This window comes from Oncorhynchus masou, chromosome 18 (genome assembly GCF_036934945.1).
Source record: "Oncorhynchus masou masou isolate Uvic2021 chromosome 18, UVic_Omas_1.1, whole genome shotgun sequence".
In the NCBI taxonomy this organism is placed as follows: Eukaryota; Metazoa; Chordata; class Actinopteri; order Salmoniformes; family Salmonidae; genus Oncorhynchus; species Oncorhynchus masou.
In genome coordinates, this window is record NC_088229.1 from 72,881,750 (window position 1) to 72,903,533 (window position 21,784).

The 21,784-nt window shown below is 46.6% G+C and overlaps 1 protein-coding gene across 1 annotated transcript in view; it reads right to left on the reverse strand.

Moving 5' to 3' along the window:
• mcu (mitochondrial calcium uniporter) overlaps positions 1-8,567 on the reverse strand; it is a 139,854-nt gene extending 131,287 nt beyond the window's left edge. The window contains exon 1 of the mRNA XM_064924432.1: positions 8,358-8,567. Coding sequence (XP_064780504.1) covers positions 8,358-8,474 — 117 coding nt within the window. The 5' untranslated portion in view covers positions 8,475-8,567. The remainder of the gene's footprint in view (positions 1-8,357) is intronic.
• Between the last annotated feature and the right edge of the window lie 13,217 nt (positions 8,568-21,784).

Here is a 21,784-nt window from a genome sequence, read left to right on the forward strand (position 1 = left end):
TGTGGGCGTATGCTGGTGATAAAAAATATGAACACGACTAGACCGCTGATTGGCTAGCTCAGTCGCTTTTCCTCCGACCCTATCGACCGCCAGCCTCAGCCTCTTATCCGGCACTAATCCGGATCATTTCAGCTTCAGAATCAAAGAGGTAAACGTAAATTAAATTAACTCAATCCTGATTGGATTATTTTCCAGGAAGGGGAGCCTGACCTCTGCCCCGGTCGACCCACTCCCTCAAGGTCCCCAGAGGACCCTGATAACTAGGTCCACGAATAGTGTACTGGTCCCGTTTGATTTCAATAAGGAAATGAGAAAAAAAGTGACATGTTTTCAAATCATTAGAAGCATCCTCACATTCAATCCAACGTTTAATTTTTCTTCCACTCGATGTTCGCTGCCATTTTTTTGGTCTGACGTGCGACTCGTCGTTGATGTGACATAAAGAGAGGGGCCCAGATGGTGTCTGGCAAGATTCAATCATTTGCCTTTCTGACGCATCCCGCAGAGAACCCCACTTTTAGACAGAGATTTATCAGTCTCGAGGGGCTGTTTATTCAAAACGGCTCCGACACGACTCCCCTGCCGCGCGTTAGAATGGACTGGATGGTGATCTACTTCTGAACAAAGCCCTATGGGAATAAGTTACCATTTTGTATGCAACCATTGTGCATAAACAGTCCCATGGATGTTAAAGAAGGCTGATAAATCCATGTCTGTTGTCTACTCCCCTGCCACGCGTTAGTACAGAGTTCTAAGGAGCTCCTTTATATAGACAGCTGAGTCAATATGGAGGAAGCCCAGGTTAAAGGAGAAGTTGTTGTTGTTGTTTTTTTTCAACCAAATCTACATTTTTTTTTTTTGAGATCCAGACGTTATATTCCATTTTGTGCTACTCGAGACGTTTCCCCTATCCAGCTGTTCCATTATCTGTAAAAGCCTGCTGCTACAAGTAACCGCCAAAATAACGGAAACACCAACAAAGTGTCTTAATAGGGTGTTGGGCCACGAGGAGCTGCCAAAACAGCTTCAATGCGCCTCGGCATAGATTCTACAAGTGTATATCGAAAGCACCACATGCTTTCAATATACTTTGCATCCTTCATTTACGCAAGTGTTTCCTTTATTTTGGGAGTTACCTGTAGAATGGTATCGCTATCCAGGTAGTATAGCCATGGAAACCGAGCTCAGGCCAGGATATAGCTGGGCAAACATGCACACTTGGCTAATTCAGGACACAGATGATAGTTTTTAATGCCCTGATATCAGGAGCTGGCGGCGGGGAAAAGAGAAACGTTTTTGGAGCCTTTGTTGATGTTTTTCCTGGGGACACAATACAGGAAGTAATATTTAGGGCAAGTTTCTCAAAAACAAGTGGAAAAAACAAAAAAGGAGTCTTTTCTTCCAATTACTACCATGCGTATACATTTATTCTGTAAAGGAACATTGAAATGTGATCCCAATCCACTTTGGCCAATACCCATAACTTTAAAGGGTTCACTGATGTCATACAACAGAATGTATTTTGTGTAATGTTAGGAATAGCTGGGACTGGGTTGAGCGGGAGCTGCCCCCGTAGGGGTGGAAGGGACAAGAGATCCGAGGTGGCAGAACAGAGACCAACTCAGGTTAGGGTGTAGGGTTTGAGCGTATCCTGAAGTTAGGGAGGTTGGCAGTTCCTCTTGCTGTTCCGTCGGTAAGCAACAAGGTCTTGTAGTGGATGTGAGCTTCAACTGGACGTCGGTGGAGTGTGAGGAGGAACGGGTAGACATGGGAGAACTCAGAGAGGTTGAACACCAGGCGGGCTGCTGCATTCTGGATAAAATGCAGAGGTTTGATGGCACAAGTGGGGGAGCCCAGCCAACAGTTGCACTAATCCAGACAGGATATCACAAGTGGGGGAGCCCAGCCAACAGTTGCACTAATCCAGACAGGATATTACAAGTGGGGGAGCCCAGCCAACAGTTGCACTAATCCAGACAGGATATTACAAGTGGGGGAGCCCAGCCAACAGTTGCACTAATCCAGACAGGATATTACAAGTGGGGGAGCCCAGCCAACAGTTGCACTAATCCAGACAGGATATTACAAGTGGGGGAGCCCAGCCAACAGTTGCACTAATCCAGACAGGATATTACAAGTGGGGAGCCCAGCCAACAGTTGCACTAATCCAGACAGGATATTACAAGTGGGGAGCCCAGCCAACAGTTGCACTAATCCAGACAGGATATTACAAGTGGGGGAGCCCAGCCAACAGTTGCACTAATCCAGACAGGATATTACAAGTGGGGGAGCCCAGCCAACAGTTGCACTAATCCAGACAGGATATTACAAGTGGGGGAGCCCAGCCAACAGTTGCACTAATCCAGACAGGATATCACAAGTGCCTGGATTCAGACCTGCTTCCTGGTAGGACCTTCCCGCGTGAGGTAGGGCCTTCCCGCGTGAGGTAGGGCCTTCCCGCGTGAGGTAGGGCCTTCCCGCGTGAGGTAGGGCCTTCCCGCGTGAGGTAGGGCCTTCCCGCGTGAGGTAGGGCCTTCCCGCGTGAGGTAGGGCCTTCCCGCGTGAGGTAGGGCCTTCCCGCGTGAGGTAGGGCCTTCCCGCGTGAGGTAGGGCCTTCCCGCGTGAGGTAGGGCCTTCCCGCGTGAGGTAGGGCCTTCCCGCGTGAGGTAGGGCCTTCCCGCGTGAGGTAGGGCCTTCCCGCGTGAGGTAGGGCCTTCCCGCGTGAGGTAGGGCCTTCCCGAGCAGGGATCATCCACTCGATTCAGCCATGGGCCAATTTCTTTGTGAGCGGATGGTCAGGGGGACCGGACCAGAATTACAAATCATTTGTAACTGCAAATTAACCACAAGAAGCCCAAACACATAATATTTTACTAATACATAATCATTTTAAACCTTGCTTACATTTGTATATGATCACAAGTCTCTTTATTATGTGTGGGAAAAATTTGGGAAAATATTTCCTAAACTAAAATCACTTGGAGCTGATTTCTTGGTGTTTTGGCAGTCTTATATCCTACAATTAACGAAGGAGAGTGACCGAGTACTGCATCAGATGACCTAGCCTCCACAATCACCCGACCTCAACCCAATTGAGTTGGTTTGGGATGAGTTGGACCGCACAGTGAAGGAAAAGCAGCCAGCAAGTGCTCAGCATATGTGGGAACTCCTTCAAGACTGTTGGAAAAGCATTCCAGGTGAAGCTGGTGGAGAGAACTCCAAGAGTGTGCAAAGCTGTCATCAAGGCAAAGGGTGGCTATTTTGAAGAATCTAAAATATATTTTGATTTGTTTAGCACATTGTTTTGGTTACTACATGATTCCATGAGTGTTATTTCATAGTTTTAAAAATGTCTTTACCATTATTCTACAAAGTAGACAATAGTAAAAATGTATTAAAACCCTGGAATGCGTAGGTGTGTCCAAAATGTTGACTGGTACTGTACATGTATGTATTTATTTTGCTCAGAAACCATGGAGGCGAAAGAAAACATTTGCCCGCAGGCTGTCAGTTGGGGAACCTGTTGTAGAGCATGAACCTGCAGGAGGGCGTCACTGCTTTAATGTTTGCATAGAAGGACAGGGTGTTGTCCAGGGTCACAGCAAGGTTCTCTGCATTCTGGGAGAGGGACACCAAGGAGTTGTCAACCATGGTGGAGAGGTCTTGGAGCGGGCAGGCCTTCCACGGGAGGAAGACACGCTCTGTCTTGTCGAGATCGAGCTTGAGGCGGTGAGCGTGTAGTGTCAAGTAGTAGTGTAGTGTCAACCGCATAGCAATGATAGGAGAGATCACGTCAGGATATGACGGAGCCGAGGGACTTGGTGTAGAGAGAGAAGAAGGCCAAGAACCGAGCCCTGGGGGACACCAGTAGCGAGGGTACGTGGTGCAGACACAGCGCCACGTCACCTGGTAGGTGTGGCCTGCCAGGCGGGATGCAGAGTGCGCTGAGCCTGAAACTCCAAGCCCTGAGAGGGTGAAAAGGAGAATCAGGGTCAAAGACAGCAGATTGCTGTAGGAGGATGAGGACAGAGCAGAGAGCCTCTGTGACACACAGACGAGCAGTCTCAGTTGAGTGACCTGTCTTGAAGCCTGTCTGGTTAGGTTTCTTTGAGGAAGGGAGCGACTCTGATAAATGCCACCTGCACAAGTACAGTGAAATGCTTTCTTGCAAGCTCCAAACTCAACAGTGCAGTAATCAATATAGCACTAAAAAAAATAATAACATAAGGTAGAACAAAACCACAGGAGAAATTTAAATATGAAACAAGAAGAGCACGACCATATACAATATACTTCCTTGCATATTCTACATCTGAACATCCCAAAGAGTCTCAAGAACGAGCTGTGACCTAATGCAGTAGTAGGTGTGCTCGGAATGCTCCGAGACATTCAGCAACTATTGGAAAGACAAGGGAAGTTCGCAACAACAACAACAAAAAATGCTTTATTGACAAAAACCAAAATGTCTTCAAACTGCCCCTGGACAAGGCAGTTAACCCACTGTTCCTAGGACTCTTGTTGTAAATAATAATTTGTTCTTAAACTGACTTGCCCAGTTCAATAAAAAAGGTTAAATAAAATAAAAATGTAAGTAAAATAAACATCACGTTGGCTTAGTAGTAGTTTTAAATGTACGGTCTCACAATGGAAACTTGGTTTGCGGTCGTTTAAAAAAAAAAAAAGACATGACAACATTGAATCTTAAGTCACTTAGCTAGTCACAGTAGTACTTAACTCCATGGCAACATGAGGTTTAGAGCCCCAAGAGTATCTGATGGTTGGAGTTCCCGTCATGCAGAGAGGAGAATTAAAAACACAAACAGCAGCCTTGCTGTCACAGCCCTGACAGGGCACACAGCCGTCACACACTGACAGAATAATGCTAGGGCCCACACACACACACACACAAACACGGCTTTATGTTAGGCCTACACACACATACAGCCTTATGCTACACACATAGCTTTATGCTAGCTAGGGCCACACACACACACATACACACACACACAGTGTTACACTAGCTCGGTCTGTGGCAGCCACACATCGATGGCCCAGCCAGACATCATGACAGGTAAACATCCTCATGAAGCTGACTGATTTCAAAGTAAAACTATTTTTCAAAAAACAGCGTTGTGACGTTACCATATCTATGTCCCAAATTAAGCTATTTAGTGCACTATTGTGGAACAGGACCCAGGGGGCTGTTTCCTGTTTCCTTTTTCTAATGCAATAGTTCACAGCAGGGACAGAGAGCTGAAGGGTAGTAGTGAGAGGAGACCAGCCAGCAGTAACCAGACCTTAGATGAAGGGACCAGCCAGGAGTAACCAGACCTTAGATGAAGGGACCAGCCAGGAGTAACCAGACCTTAGATGAAGGGACCAGCCAGGAGTAACCAGACCTTAGATGATGGGACCAGCCAGGAGTAACCAGACCTTAGATGAAGGGACCAGCCAGGAGTAACCAGACCTTAGATGAAGGGACCAGCCAGCAGTAACCAGACCTTAGATGAAGGGACCAGCCAGGAGTAACCAGACCTTAGATGAAGGGACCAGCCAGCAGTAACCAGACCTTAGATGAAGGGACCAGCCAGGAGTAACCAGACCTTAGATGAAGGGACCAGCCAGGAGTAACCAGAACTTAGATGAAGGGACCAGCCAGCAGTAACCAGACCTTAGATGAAGGGACCAGCCAGGAGTAATCTGACCTTAGATGAAGGGACCAGCCAGGAGTAATCTGACCTTAGATGAAGGGACCAGCCAGGAGTAATCTGACCTTAGATGAAGGGACCAGCCAGCAGTAATCTGACCTTAGATGAAGGGACCAGCCAGCAGTAATCTGACCTTAGATGAAGGGACCAGCCAGGAGTAATCTGACCTTAGATGAAGGGACCAGCCAGGAGTAATCTGACCTTAGATGAAGGGACCAGCCAGCAGTAACCTGACCTTAGATGTGAGGCCATGGCGTAGGTAGAGAGAGATGGCCTGTTGCCCTCATTTTACATTTTCTGATCTCCCATGAGCGTGTGTGTATGTGTATGTGTGTGTGTGTGTGTGTATGTGTGTGTGTGAGAGAGAGATTGAGATAGAAGCGCATACAGCAGTTTGAGTTAATATAGAAATCCAGTATAAGGTCTACCCCTGGCCTAAGCTAGCCTATATCATCCACACATCTAAGCTTTAGTTCCTCTCCTCCCTCCGCCTCACCTCCCCTCTCCTCCTTCAGCCTCTCCTCGTCTCCCCTCTCCTCCTTCAGCCTCTCCTCTCCTCCTTCAGCCTCTCCTCGTCTCCCCTCTCCTCCTTCAGCCTCTCCTCTCCTCCTTCAGCCTCTCCTCTCCTCCTTCAGCCTCTCCTCTCCTCTCCTCCTTCAGCCTCTCCTCTCCTCCTTCAGCCTCTCCTCTCCTCTCCTCCTTCAGCCTCTCCTCTCCTCCTTCAGCCTCTCCTCCCCTCTCCTCCTTCAGCCTCTCCTCCCCTCTCCTCCTTCAGCCTCTCCTCCCCTCTCCTCCTTCAGCCTCTCCTCCCCTCTCCTCCTTCAGCCTCCCCTCTCCCCTCCTCAGCCTCCCCTCTCCCCTCCTCCAGCCTCCCCTCTCCCCTCCTCCAGCCTCCCCTCTCCCCTCCTCTCCCCCCTCCTCTCCCCTCCCTCCACCTCAGGCACAGCAGAGAATTCTAAACCACACAGCAACAGTGAAGCTCCTGGATTTCCCACAACTCTCCACTGAGAAATCCTGGACTCAGGATGACATCACTTCCTCATTCCACTGTAATTCTCTCTGTCCCTCTTTCTTCTCTTCTCTCCCTCATCTGGTTGTTACACACACACACACACACACACACACACACGCTAGAGGGAATTGATAATTACATCACCCAAGTATTGATTTGTAAATATAATAATATATTTTTAAATATATATATTTGTTTTGTGCTAGGTAGTGTTAGCTAGCGCTAGTCGTCTGTAGCTGCACCAAACCTCCAGTATAATTCCTCCTTGTTCTCCATCTTCTTTTTAAATAGTGACCCAACACGTTTTCACCACTTTTATTCCCACGACTGACCTGAACAAACGTGCACATGCTCCCTCTCTGCAGCAGACGTACAGTAAGCAATAGGTTTGGAACATTAAATCTCAAGATCGAATTGCAATACAAATAGAATTGAGAGAAATTACAATACATATTAATCGGCACCTTATAGTGATAATATCGTACCGTGAGGTCCCTGGCAACTCCCAGACCTACCACACACGCGTGTGCACTCAGATACATTACACACACAGACACTGTGGACTGGCTTTGATGTAATTACTGCACCATAGTGAAGTACGGACAAGACCGAGTAAACAAAATTGTCTTTCTGCAAGTAAGGAAGCAGCCCAGTGCGACCTGTGTGTGTGCAGACATTACAAATCACATTCATTGTGGATTTAAATAAAGTATTTGAAATGTGTGTGCGTGCGTTGTGTGTGTGTGTGTGACAGTGTTTTATTCTTCACTGCCTGTAGTTCCTCTCGCGCTTATATGGAGGCGCACGGCTCCACTGCTCACCACATGCCAAGCCAAGGAGTTCCATTCTGCCGCACTGTCACCCCGCTAGCCCACTACTGCAGAGGCGCACACACGCCGCGTCTATACCGTTAACATACACGATACAGGCGCGGAGATGGGGCGAAGGAGCATTCGCGCTCATCAATTGACAGGGTAAACAACACCTTGGGCCAAAGTCAGTCGGAAAATCTGTATCATGGCGAGCATTGGGTAAACCACGTCACTAGTGAACGATAAAAACCCGAGGTGTAGTCCATGTCCGTCGGTATCAAACCGGGAACGGTGCCCATACTAATGTACAGCTGTTCGCACTTCGTCAACATTGAAGTTGAGAGGCTTGAGCCCACTGTTGCGTTCAAGATGATCTCACGCAACAAAACACACACAACGGGTCTAGCTAGATACAACCCGTTGATATAGTTAAGACGTATACAGAGTAAATAGACACACAACAAAGCTTGGGACATTTTCCATAAATGTACATTGCCATAGACGGTGGGCCAGTGGTCGACAGAGTTCACCAGTACCTAAAAACTGCATTGCTACTGTCAAAAGCGCCTGCGGCCACAAGGTGATTGACTGACCCCGGGTTTTTAACAGTTGTAGAAAAAATACTTCGACAACTACTATTACAGCAAACCTTAAAACAGAGCTTAACTCCAACCAATATCAAGGAAGACACCGAAGAAAACTATTAATGACGCTAGTTAGCGTTACTTCCTTAGCAAGACCCGTCATCAAGCTACAGTCAGAGCAGCCCACCGTCACAGCCCTGCCTTGTCCCACATCTCTCCGCACCCAGGTCCGACGACTTACCGATCTTATATGCTGGTGGTGCCGCTGTGATGAGATAGCAAGTGCTGGGAGCCCGGTGACCACAGCGCCGCTGCTCCTGGTCAAGAGGAGCACTGTTCTACACACTTTCGCAGCCATCTCTGTAGTGAAAAATCCTCGCTGGGATGTCGAATGCTGCAGGCGGACCGAGAGAGCGAGACGGTGGCAGGCGGGGGAGTAGAGTAGGCGGACTGCGGGGCTGGGCTTTCATACAAACACACCCCGACGCGGCAAGGAATTTCAGAACAGAGGTGGGGTTGAACTCACCAAACAATAACTTTGCCTATAAGTCAATGAAAGCCCTGATCAATTTATTAAGTGCCGTTTCATTTCTGTCATTTCATTCGATTCGAAATAGCAGCGAAATGAAAATTATCATTAACCTACAAAAGCACAGCGTTTTGTACAGCAAAAAGCACAGCGTTGCCAATTATGGACGATTCGACCAATCAGAGAACGCGGAACGGTCCATTCAAGTATACAGGAAGAGAAATCCAGCCAGAGATGTATTCTTGTCAAACTGCACCTTTTTGTTACCTGAGATGTTAACCACAGTTACAAAGCGGGCCGTTGGTATTAGTTTGACTTATCTTTTTTACTATTTTCAATGACGGAACAGTGGGCCTGTTCAGGGGCAGAACGACAGATTTGTACCTTGTCAGCTCGGGGGTTTGAACTTGCAACCTTCCGGTTACTAGTTCACCGCTCTAACCACTCGGCTACCCTGCCGCCTAAAGCAAAGCAGGAGTCCGATATGTGTTTATTCAAACAGGATTCTTCCTCCTTTGTCGTATTGTATTGCCTGATTTAATTTGGACTTGAGTTGCAATGTATGTGTAGGGTCAACCTGGTTTTAGAGCATTTCCAAATCTGTATGTAAATCCGAGGTACTCCTTTTCAGTATGATATGTTCGGTTCCGTATGGTATGTATTAGTTTGTGCGTGTCCATCATCCATTGCGTATGATATATGTTACGAATTTGCAAAACGTATGATATGTGACCAAATCCAATTTGTTGTGGCTAACGTTAGCTATGTGGCTAATGTTCGCAAGGCTGGGGGTAAGGAGTTAAGGTTAGAGTTGAGGGAAAAGGGTTAGCTTACATGCAAAATAGTTGCAAAGTTTATTAAAAAAAAAGTTGTAAGTAGTTAAAATTCTAATGTTGTCAGTTGATGAAATTCAAATACGCAACCTTTGGGTTGCTAGTTCCGGTTCGACGTCCCCCCATGCACCCCTACCAACCACCCATTTTCAGAAATGTATGTCGAAAGAGGTTACAAAAGACGGAAATGATAAAAAGTTTACCTCTTTTTCTGAATTCACCCAATACAATACATCAAGCTGCTGTTTTACCCCTCGCTAAGCCATCTATTCCATTAGGTTGTTACTGTTTGTGTCCCAAATGGCACCCTATTCCCTATATAGTGCACTACTATTGGATCTGGTCGAAGTGCATAATGTAGGGAATATGGTGCCATTTGGGACAGAGATTTGATGTATTTTTAGCTCTTCAATCTCTCTCCCTCCATCTCCTCTTTCTCCCCATTTCCTCTCTCGCTTTCTGTCCTATCACTCTCCTCTCTCTCCTATCTGTCGCAAAACCGTGCTGGATGGGACCGCAGTGGAGAAGGGGCAAAGCTTAAAGTTCCCAGGTGTACACATCACTGACCATCTGAAATGGTCCACCCACACGTACAGGGTGGTGAAGAAGGAGCAACGCTTAAAGTTCCCAGGTGTACACATCACTGACCATCTGAAATGGTCCACCCACACGTACAGGGTGGTCAAGAAGGAGCAACGCTTAAAGTTCCCAGGTGTACACATCACTGACCATCTGAAATGGTCCACCCACACGTACAGGGTGGTAAAGAAGGAGCAAAGCGTGTCTTCCACCTCATGTGGCTGAAGACCCTCACAAACTTTTTACAGATGCACCATTGAGAGCATCCTGTCGGGCAACATCACCGCCTGGTACGACAACTGCACCGCCTGCAAACAGAGGGTGGCGCGGTCTGCCCAACGCATCACCGAGGGCACGGAGCCTGCCCTCCTGGACATCTACAGCACCTGATGTCACAGGAAGGCCAAAAAGATCATCACCCACCCCTGCCGAGCCATGGCCTGTTCACCCCGTTATCATCCAGAAGGCGAGGTCAGTACAGGTGCATCAAAGCTGGGACCGAGAGACTGAAAAACAGCTTCTATCTCAAGGCCGTCAGACTGTTAAATGGCCATTACTAGCCGCCCTCCAATTCAGTACCCGGCCCTGAACTAAGTCACCGTTACTAGCCAGCTACCACCCGGTTACTCAACCCAGCACCTTAGAGGCTGCTGCTCTATATACATAGACATGGAATCACTGGTCACTTTAATAATGTTAACATTCTGTTTTACTGTATTCTACTGTATTTTAGCCAATACCACGCCAACATTACTCGTCCTAATATTTATATATTTCTTAATTCCATTCTTTTACTTTTAGATTTGTGTGCATTGTTGTAAATTGTTAAATACTACTGCACTGTTGGAGCTGGGAACACAATAATTTAGTTAGATACTACTGCACTGTTGGAGCTAGGAACACAAGAATTTAGTTAGATACCACTGCACTGTTGGAGCTAGGAACACAAGTATTTAGGTAGATACTACTGCACTGTTGGAGCTAGAAACACAATAATTTAGTTAGATACTACTGCACTGTTGGAGCTAGAAACACAAGCATTTAGTTAGATACTACTGCACTGTTGGAGCTAGAAACACAAGAATTTAGTTAGATACTACTGCACTGTTGGAGCTAGAAACACAAGTATTTAGGTAGATACCACTGCAATGTTGGAGCTAGGAACACAAGAATTTAGTTAGATACTACTGCACTGTTGGAGCTAGGAACACAATAATTTAGTTAGATACTGCTGCACTGTTGGAGCTAGGAACACAAGAATTTAGTTAGATACTGCTGCACTGTTGGAGCTAGAAACACAAGAATTTAGTTAGATACTACTGCACTGTTGGAGCTAGAAACACAAGTATTTAGGTAGATACCACTGCAATGTTGGAGCTAGGAACACAAGAATTTAGTTAGATACTACTGCACTGTTGGAGCTAGAAACACAAACATTTAGTTAGATACCACTGCAATGTTGGAGCCTGGAACATCTGATAAAAAAACATAATGATGATAAATGATGAATAAACATATGATAAAAACATTCGATAAATTAATGATGCGACCAATACAATTTCATTTGATTTGATGGATCGATATCTAATTGACGCCTGAGTATTTCCTCTTTGTCAGATGGATGAAACTGTGCTTTATGAATATGGTTTGTTCACACAGTCAGTCCAAAACAATATGCACATTTTTTCCCTTATTCCCCCCCCCCCAGATGTGTTATAACGTTTTATTTATTAAGGATTTTAAGGATTCATAATTAATTCATTTCCAAACAAGCAGAGATTTTCTTGTACAAAATTGGTGAGGATACCTATAGTGACCTACTTTTGACCACTAAGGGCCCTGGTAAAAAGTCATGCACTTTGGGAAGTGGGTGCCATTTGACCACTGCAGGCGATGCCTGACGAAGGACATCCTTAATGGAACATAATGTCATCATATTGTCACACAGCCACATTCACAGAGCCGCGCCTGTTATTAGTGTCGGAGGACGAAGCTCTGTGAGGAATGGAACCCTATTTCCTGTAATGTGGACTACTTTGACCAGGGCCCATAGTGTGTAGGGTTCCATTTAGAATGCCAGTGTGTAGGGTCCCATTTAGAATGCCAGCGCGTAGGGTTCCGTTTAGAATGCCAGTGTGTAGGGTCCCATTTAGAATGCCAGTGTGTAGTGTTCCATTTAGAATGCCAGCACGTAGGGTTCCATTTAGAATGCCAGCGCATAGGGTTCCGTTTAGAATGCCAGCGCGTAGGGTTCCATTTAGAATGCCAGTGTGTAGGGTTCCGTTTAGAATGCCAGTGCGTAGGGTTCCATTTAGAATGCCAGCGTGTAGGGTCCCATTTAGAATGCCAGCGTGTAGGGTTCCGTTTAGAATGCCAGTGTGTAGGGTTCCATTTAGAATGCCAGCATGCAGGGTTCCATTTAGAATGCCAGCGTGTAGTGTTCCGTTTAGAATGCCAGCGTGTAGGGTTCCGTTTAGAATGCCAGCGTGTAGTGTTTCGTTTAGAATGCCAGCGTGTAGGGTTCCGTTTAGAATGCCAGCATGCAGGGTTCCATTTAGAATGCCAGCGTGTAGTGTTCCGTTTAGAATGCCAGCGTGTAGGGTTCCGTTTAGAATGCCAGCATGCAGGGTTCCATTTAGAATGCCAGCATGTAGGATTCCGTTTTTATTGACCTTTATTTAACTAGGCAAGTCAGTTAAGAACACATTCTTATTTACAATGATGGCCCACCAAAAGGCCTCCTGCGGGGGCTGGGATTAAAAATAAATTAAATAAAAATATAGGACATAACACACATCATGACAAGATAGACAACACAACACCACAAAAGGAGAGACCTAAGACAACAGCATAGCATGGCAGCAACACATGACAACACAGCATGACAACAACATGGTAGCAACACAACATGGTAACAGCACAAAACAGGGTACAAACATTATGGGTCACAGACAACAGCACAAAGGGAAAGAAGGTAGAGACAACAATACATCACACAAAGCAGCCACAACTGTCAGTAAGAGTGTCCAAGATTGAGTCTTTGAATGAAGAGATTGAGATAAAACTGTCCAGTTTGAGTGTTTGTTGCAGCTCGCTAGCTCCAGCGAACTGAAAAGAGGAGCGACCCAGGGATGTGTGTGCTTTGGGGACCTGAATGTGACTGGCAGAACAGGTGTTGTATGTGAATGATGACGGCTGCAGTAGATATCTCAGATAGGGGGGAGTGAGGCCAAAGGGTTTTATAAATAAGCATCAACCAGTGGGTCTTGCAACGGGTATACAGAGATGACCAGTTTACAGAGAGTATAGAGTGCAGTGATGTGTCCTATAAGGAGCATTGGTGGCAAATCTGATGGCCGAATGGTAAAGAACATCTAGTCCCTCGAGAGCACCCTTACCTGCCGATCTATAAATTACGTCTCTATAATCTAGCATGGGTAGGATAGTCATCTGAATCAGGGTTAGTTTGGCAGCTGGGGTGAAAGAGGAGTGATTACGATAGAGGAAACCAAGTCTAGATATAACTTTAGCCTGCGGCTTTGATATGTGCTGAGAGAAGGACAGTGTACCGTCTAGCCATACTCCCAAGTACATGTATGAGGTGACTACCTCAAGCTCCAAACCTTCAGAGGTAGTAATCACACCGGTGGGGAGAGGGGCATTCTTCTTACCAAACCACATGGCCTTTGTTTTGGAGGTGTTCAAGGTTAAGGGCAGAGAAAGATTGATGGACACTAAAGAAAGCTTTGTTATAGATCGTTTAACACGAAATCCTGGGAGGGGCCAGCTGAGTATATAACTGTATCATCTGCATATACATGGATGAGAGAGCTTCCTACTGCCTGAGCTATGTTGGTGACTGCGAGTGTGTAGGATTCCATTTTAGAATGCGCGTTCAGAATGCCAACCCTTGATTTCATACAATAAACGCTTAGATTCCAAAGTTCGTTGCTTGATTACAAAAGAGGGTGTGGAATGACTTTAGCCACGTTTGTTCCTTTACTTCTTCCTAGTACATGTCCATAAGTGATTGGATACGTTTAAGCAAGGTTACCAAGGTTACCATCCTATTTCATTCACCAATCCAGATCTCTGATTACTTGAGGGAAGGTAGGTAGGTTGGTAGGAAGGAAGAAAGAAAGAAAGGACTAGGTTGTTAGGAAGGAAGAAAGGAAGGACGGTAGGGGGTTAGGTAGGTAGGTAGCAAGGTAGGACTGTAGGGGGTTAGGTAGGTAAGAAGAAAGTGAGGACTGTAGGGGGTTAGGTAGGTAGGTAGCAAGGTAGGACTGTAGGGGGTTAGGTAGGTAAGCAGAAAGTGAGGACTGTAGGGGGTTAGGTAGGTAGGACTGTAGGGGGTTAAGTAGGTAGGTAGGACTGTAGGGGGTTAGGAAGGTAGGCCTGTAGGGGGTTAGGTAGGTAGGTAGGTAGGTAGGTAGGTAGGTAGGACTGTAGGGGGTTAGGAAGGTAGGTAGGAAGGACTATAGGGGGTTAGGTAGGACTGTAGGGGGTTAGGTAGGTAGGAAGGTAGGACTGTAGGGGGTTAGGTAGGTAGGAAGGTAGGACTGTAGGGGGTTAGGTAGGTAGGTAGGTAGGAAGGACTATAGGGGGTTAGGAAGGTAGGACTGTAGGGGGTTAGGTAGGTAGGTAGGTAGGAAGGTAGGACTGTAGGGGGTTAGGTAGGTAGGTAGGAAGGTAGGACTGTAGGGGGTTAGGTAGGTAGGAAGGACTGTAGGGGGTTAGGTAGGTAGGTAGGTAGGTAGGTAGGACTGTAGGACTGGTATCTGTTGATAGCTGGTATCAGTTGATAGCTGGTATCAGTTGATAGCTGGTATCTGTTGATAGCTGGTATCAGTTGATAGCTGGTATCTGTTGATAGCTGGTATCTGTTGATAGCTGGTATCTGTTGATAGCCGGTATCTGTTGATAGCCGGTATCTGTTGATAGCCGGTATCTGTTGATAGCTGGTATCAGTTGATAGCTGGTATCTGTTGATAGCTGGTATCTGTTGATAGCCGGTATCTGTTGATAGCCGGTATCTGTTGATAGCCGGTATCTGTTGATAGCTGGTATCTGTTGATAGCCGGTATCAGTTGATAGCCGGTATCTGTTGATAGCCGGTATCAGTTGATAGCTGGTATCTGTTGATAGCTGGTATCAGTTGATAGCTGGTATCTGTTGATAGCTGGTATCTGTTGATAGCTGGTATCTGTTGATAGCTGGTATCTGTTGATAGCCGGTATCAGTTGATAGCCGGTATCAGTTGATAGCTGGTATCTGTTGATAGCTGGTATCTGTTGATAGCCGGTATCTGTTGATAGCCGGTATCTGTTGATAGCCGGTATCTGTTGATAGCTGGTATCTGTTGATAGCTGGTATCTGTTGATAGCTGGTATCTGTTGATAGCTGGTATCAGTTGATAGCTGGTATCTGTTGATAGCTGGTATCAGTTGATAGCTGGTATCAGTTGATAGCTGGTATCAGTTGATAGCTGGTATCTGTTGATAGCTGGTATCAGTTGATAGCTGGTATCTGTTGATAGCTGGTATCTGTTGATAGCTGGTATCTGTTGATAGCTGGTATCAGTTGATAGCTGGTATCAGTTGATAGCTGGTATCTGTTGATAGCTGGTATCAGTTGATAGCTGGTATCAGTTGATAGCTGGTATCAGTTGGTATCTGGTATCAGTTGATAGCCGGTATCAGTTGATAGCTGGTATCTGTTGATAGCTGGTATCTGTTGATAGCTGGTATCTGTTGATAGCCGGTATCTGTTGATAGCCGGTATCTGTTGATAGCCGGTATCTGTTGATAGCTGGTATCAGTTGGTATCTGGTATCAGTTGATAGCCGGTATCAGTTGATAGCCGGTATCTGTTGATAGCTGGTATCAGTTGATAGCCGGTATCTGTTGATAGCCGGTATCAGTTGATAGCCGGTATCAGTTGATAGCTGGTATCTGTTGATAGCTGGTATCAGTTGATAGCTGGTATCAGTTGATAGCTGGTATCTGTTGATAGCTGGTATCTGTTGATAGCTGGTATCAGTTGATAGCCGGTATCAGTTGATAGCCGGTATCTGTTGATAGCTGGTATCAGTTGATAGCTGGTATCTGTTGATAGCTTTGATCAGTTGATAGCTGGTATCTGTTGATAGCTGGTATCTGTTGTGGTTACTCACCTCTGCAACCTCCCTGTCCCCTAGGCTTTGTTCCAAACGGCACCCTAATCCTTACTTGGGGCTCTGGTCGAAAGTAGTGCTCTATATAGGGAATAGGTTCCAATTTGGGAAGCAGGGTCCCTCGCCTGGTGCGGTGCACCATACCGTCTGGTGATGCAATTTAAATGCAAATGTGTTGTTGGGCTGGGGCTGGGAGTGAGTCTGAGACAGGGACCATGCTGCCTGGTTGCCAGCTCCAAGGCCTCTGTAGCCTGGTGTTAGTCCCTGGAGTGAAGCCCGATGTGCAGCCTGGGTCCCCTGGGAGTGAGTGTTGATGACAGAACACCTAAATAGTACATTGATCAAATCAAATCCAATTTTATTTGTCACATACACATGGTTAGCAGATGTTAATGCGAGTGTAGCGAAATGCTTGTGCTTCTAGTTCCGACAATGCAGTAATAACCAACAAGTAATCTAACTAACAATTCCTAAACTACTGTCTTATACACAGTGTAAGGGGATAAAGAATATGTACATAAGGATATATGAATGAGTAATGGTACAGAGCAGCATAGGCAAGATACAGTAGATGGTATCGAGTACAGTATATACATATGAGATGAGTATGTAAACAAAGTGGCATAGTTAAAGAGGCTAGTGATACATGTATTACATAAGGATGCAGTCGATGATATAGAGTACAGTATATACGTATGCATATGAGATGAATAATGTAGGGTAAGTAACATTATATAAGGTAGCATTGTTTAAAGTGGCTAGTGATATATTTACATAATTTCCCATCAATTCCCATTATTAAAGTGGCTGGAGTTGAGTCAGTGTCAGTGTGTTGGCAGCAGCCACTCAATGTTAGTGGTGGCTGTTTAACAGTCTGATGGCCTTGAGATAGAAGCTGTTTTTCAGTCTCTCGGTCCCAGCTTTGATGCACCTGTACTGACCTCGCCTTCTGGATGATAGCGGGGTGAACAGGCAGTGGCTCGGGTGGTTGATGTCCTTGATGATCTTTATGGCCTTCCTGTAACATCGGGTGGTGTAGGTGTCCTGGAGGGCAGGTAGTTTGCCCCCGGTGATGCGTTGTGCAGACCTCACTACCCTCTGGAGAGCCTTACGGTTGAGGGCGGAGCAGTTGCCGTACCAGGCGGTGATACAGCCCGCCAGGATGCTCTCGATTGTGCATCTGTAGAAGTTTGTGAGTGCTTTTGGTGACAAGCCGAATTTCTTCAGCCTCCTGAGGTTGAAGAGGCGCTGCTGCGCCTTCTTCACGATGCTGTCTGTGTGAGTGGACCAATTCAGTTTGTCTGTGATGTGTATGCCGAGGAACTTAGAACTTGCTACTCTCTCCACTACTGTTCCATCGATGTGGATATGGGGGGTGATCCCTCTGCTGTTTCCTGAAGTCCACAATCATCTCCTTAGTTTTGTTGACGTTGAGTGTGAGGTTATTTTCCTGACACCACACTCCGAGGGCCCTCACCTCCTCCCTGTAGGCCGTCTCGTCGTTGTTGGTAATCAAGCCTACCACTGTTGTGTCGTCCGCAAACTTGATGATTGAGTTGGAGGCGTGCGTGGCCACGCAGTCGTGGGTGAACAGGGAGTACAGGAGAGGGCTCAGAACGCACCCTTGTGGGGCCCCAGTGTTGAGGATCAGCGGGGAGGAGATGTTGTTACCTACCCTCACCACCTGGGGGCGGCCCGTCAGGAAGTCCAGTACCCAGTTGCACAGGGCGGGGTCGAGACCCAGGGTCTCGAGCTTGATGACGAGCTTGGAGGGTACTATGGTGTTGAATGCCGAGCTGTAGTCGATGAACAGCATTCTCACATAGGTATTCCTCTTGTCCAGATGGGTTAGGGCAGTGTGCAGTGTGGTTGAGATTGCATCGTCTGTGGACCTATTTGGGCGGTAAGCAAATTGGAGTGGGTGTCAGGTAGGGTGGAGGTGATATGGTCCTTGACTAGTCTCTCAAAGCACTTCATGATGACGGAAGTGAGTGCTACGGGGCGGTAGTCGTTTAGCTCAGTTACCTTAGCTTTCTTGGGAACAGGAACAATGGTGGCAGAGACTGTGAAGATTCTGGTCGTGTTCCTCTGTTCGTTGCTGACGCATGTCAGATCTTACAACGCCTGGACAGTTATTTTACATATCAGCTAACCACGTGCAATGTCTGAGCAGGGGAACACACCCTCTTTTCTTCGAGGCAGAACCTTAAACTCATTCCTTGAAAACAGCTCAAGTTCGTGCTCCTGAAGTGAATCCATACGAGCCGAGCCTGCGCCAAATGGTAGAGCAGCGGTCAGATGACCTAAACAGAACCTTAATAAGACAACCATAGAGTAACCATGGGAACCTTAATAAGACAACCATAGAGTAACCCTGGGAACCTTAATAAGACAACCGTAGAGTAACCATGGGAACCTTAATAAGCTAACCATAGAGTAACCATGGGAATCGTAATAAGACAGCCATATAATAACCATGGGAACCGCAATAAGCTTACCATAGAGCAACCATGGGAACCTTAATAGGACAACCATAGAGTAACCATGGGAACCTTAATAAGACAACCATAGAGTAACCATGGGAACCATAAGGTGCATTCGTAAATCCACTCTGGCAATCTACTCCTAGTTCAGAGCACTCAGGTTTAAGAGTACCAGAATAATTGATGAATTTTCGAACGGCTTAGCACCCGGATATGTCAGTAAACATCACCTAAAAACTTAACTGGTTGCCAGTAACACCGTTACAGTCATTAACCCTTGAGATGACATGAAAAGAGCCTAACCAACTCAGCCAGGACGAGTTGAACGGTCAGTGTGAGGTGTTCTCTCATTTATGTCTGGAAGTAGCTACAGTAGCAAGCTAGACAACGTTTAGCCAGTTAGCTTGGGTGCTTGACTGGCGTTGTGCGCTCCGGTTGAACCCTACTCCTCCGGCAGAGCGTACATGAAAGCACCTCGGGCGAAACGCTCTGAATTTTCAAACAGACAATCTGACAACGCTCCGGATCTACAAAATGGCCCAAAAGCGCACTTTGCCACTTCAGAGTGAATTTACAAACACAGCCTTAGTGTAAACACACTAATGCCTCATACCATCTATCAACCAGCTGAGTGAGTTTTGCTGCTCGTGCCAGATGGGCGGGGTTTTAAGTTTTGCAGCTATTCTATTGGTTCCATTGCATCAGGCAAGCTTAATCAAGCCCAGCTATAGTATTTGAAATTATTTCGTTTTTGAACCCAGGTCTGTTTATAACTATGTGATGTGTGGGGGAAGGGAGTGAATAGTATTTGAACCCAGGTCTGTTTATATCTATGTGATGTGTGGGGGAAGGGAGTGAATAGTGTTTGAACCCAGGTCTGTTTATAACTATGTGATGTCTGGGGGAAGGGAGTGAATAGTGTTTGAACCCAGGTCTGTTTATATCTATGTGATGTGTGGGGGAAGGGAGTGAATAGTATTTGAACCCAGGTCTGTTTATAACTATGTGATGTCTGGGGGAAGGGAGTGAATAGTGTTTGAACCCAGGTCTGTTTATAACTATGAGTGAATAGTGTTTGAACCCAGGTCTGTTTATATCTATGTGATGTGTGGGGGAAGGGAGTGAATAGTATTTGAACCCAGGTCTGTTTATAACTATGTGATGTCTGGGGGAAGGGAGTGAATAGTGTTTGAACCCAGGTCTGTTTATAACTATGTGATGTGTGGGGGAAGGGAGTGAATAGTATTTGAACCCAGGTCTGTTTATAACTATGTGATGTGTGGGGGAAGGGAGTGAATAACAGTTGTTCACTATTTGTTCATTCAGGTCCCATGACCTCTTCCAGCCTATTAGAAGACAGCCTTGAAGATTTGGACTCTCGCCTGTTCGCTGAGTAAAGAATCTATGAAATTAATTCCATAACAACCAGGGAACTGTGTGTGTGTGTATGTGTGTGTGTGTGTGTGTGTGTGCTTGTGTGTGCTTGTGCATGCTTGTGTGTGTGTGTGTGTGTGTGTGTGTGTGTTAGACAACTCTTGAAGCACTTTTGTTGTTGCCGTGGGTTAATTGACTGCATATTGCTGTGTTCCTAACATACCAGCTCTGCAACAAATGCTGTGTCAATAGACACGGGACATGGTGTATCTCTATGGCTGAGAGAGAGACATGGGACATGGTATATCGAGTAGGAGTTCACAGGGAGAGGGGAGTTCACAGGGAGAGGGGAGTTCACAGGGAGAGGGGAGTACACAGGGAGAGGGGAGTTCACAGGGAGAGGGGAGTTCACAGGGAGAGGGGAGTACACAGGGAGAGGGGAGTTCACAGGGAGAGGGGAGTACACAGGGAGAGGGGAGTTCACAGAGAGAGAGGAGTACACAGAGAGAGAGGAGTACACAGGGAGAGGGGAGTACACAGAGAGAGAGGAGTACACAGAGAGAGAGAGAGGAGTTCACAGGGAGAAGGGAGTTCACAGGGAGAGGGGAGTACACAGAGAGAGGGGAGTTCACAGGGAGAGTGGAGTTCACAGGGAGAGAGAGAGAGAGGAGTTCACAGGGAGAAGGGAGTACACAGGGAGAGGGGAGTACACAGAGAGAGGGGAGTTCACAGGGAGAGGGGAGTACACAGGGAGAGGGGAGTTCACAGGGAGAGGGGAGTACACAGGGAGAGGGGAGTTCACAGAGAGAGAGGAGTACACAGAGAGAGAGGAGTACACAGGGAGAGGGGAGTACACAGAGAGAGAGGAGTACACAGAGAGAGAGAGAGGAGTTCACAGGGAGAAGGGAGTTCACAGGGAGAGGGGAGTACACAGAGAGAGGGGAGTTCACAGGGAGAGTGGAGTTCACAGAGAGAGAGAGGAGTACACAGGGAGAGAGGAGTACACAGAGAGAGAGGAGTTCACAGAGAGAGAGGAGTACACAGGGAGAGGGGAGTTCACAGAGAGAGGGGAGTTCACAGTACACAGAGAGAGAGGAGAAACGTGTCGTAGAAATGTCTATCAGTACCTGATAAATGTGGCCACTCCCAGGGCTAGTCACAGATACACACACACACACTACTTAGCCCACGCTAAACATTTCTTCAGGGTTGGACAGTCAGAATTGGGAGTGTACAGTTGCACACTTTTATTGTGGTAATGTGATCCAAACCTGTACAGAGGAAATGACGCATATAAGACACACACACACACACACACACACACACACACACACACACACACACACACACACACACACGATGACATCTGTAACGTGAAACCTGTTTACCCCTTCACTGGTCCTGTGGAGGTGTTTACCTGATCCTTTTATTACAGTGTTAGATTGCATCCCCGATGGCACCCTATTCCCTATGTAGTGCACTACTTTAGACCAGGGCCCTATGGGGAATGGCACCCTATTCCCTATGTAGTGCACTACTTTAGACCAGGGCCCTATGGGGAATGGCACCCTATTCCCTATGTAGTGCACTACTTTAGACCAGGGCCCTATGGGGAATGGCACCCTATTCCCTAAGTAGTGCACTACTTTAGACCAGGGCCCTATGGGGAATGGCACCATATTCCCTATGTAGTGC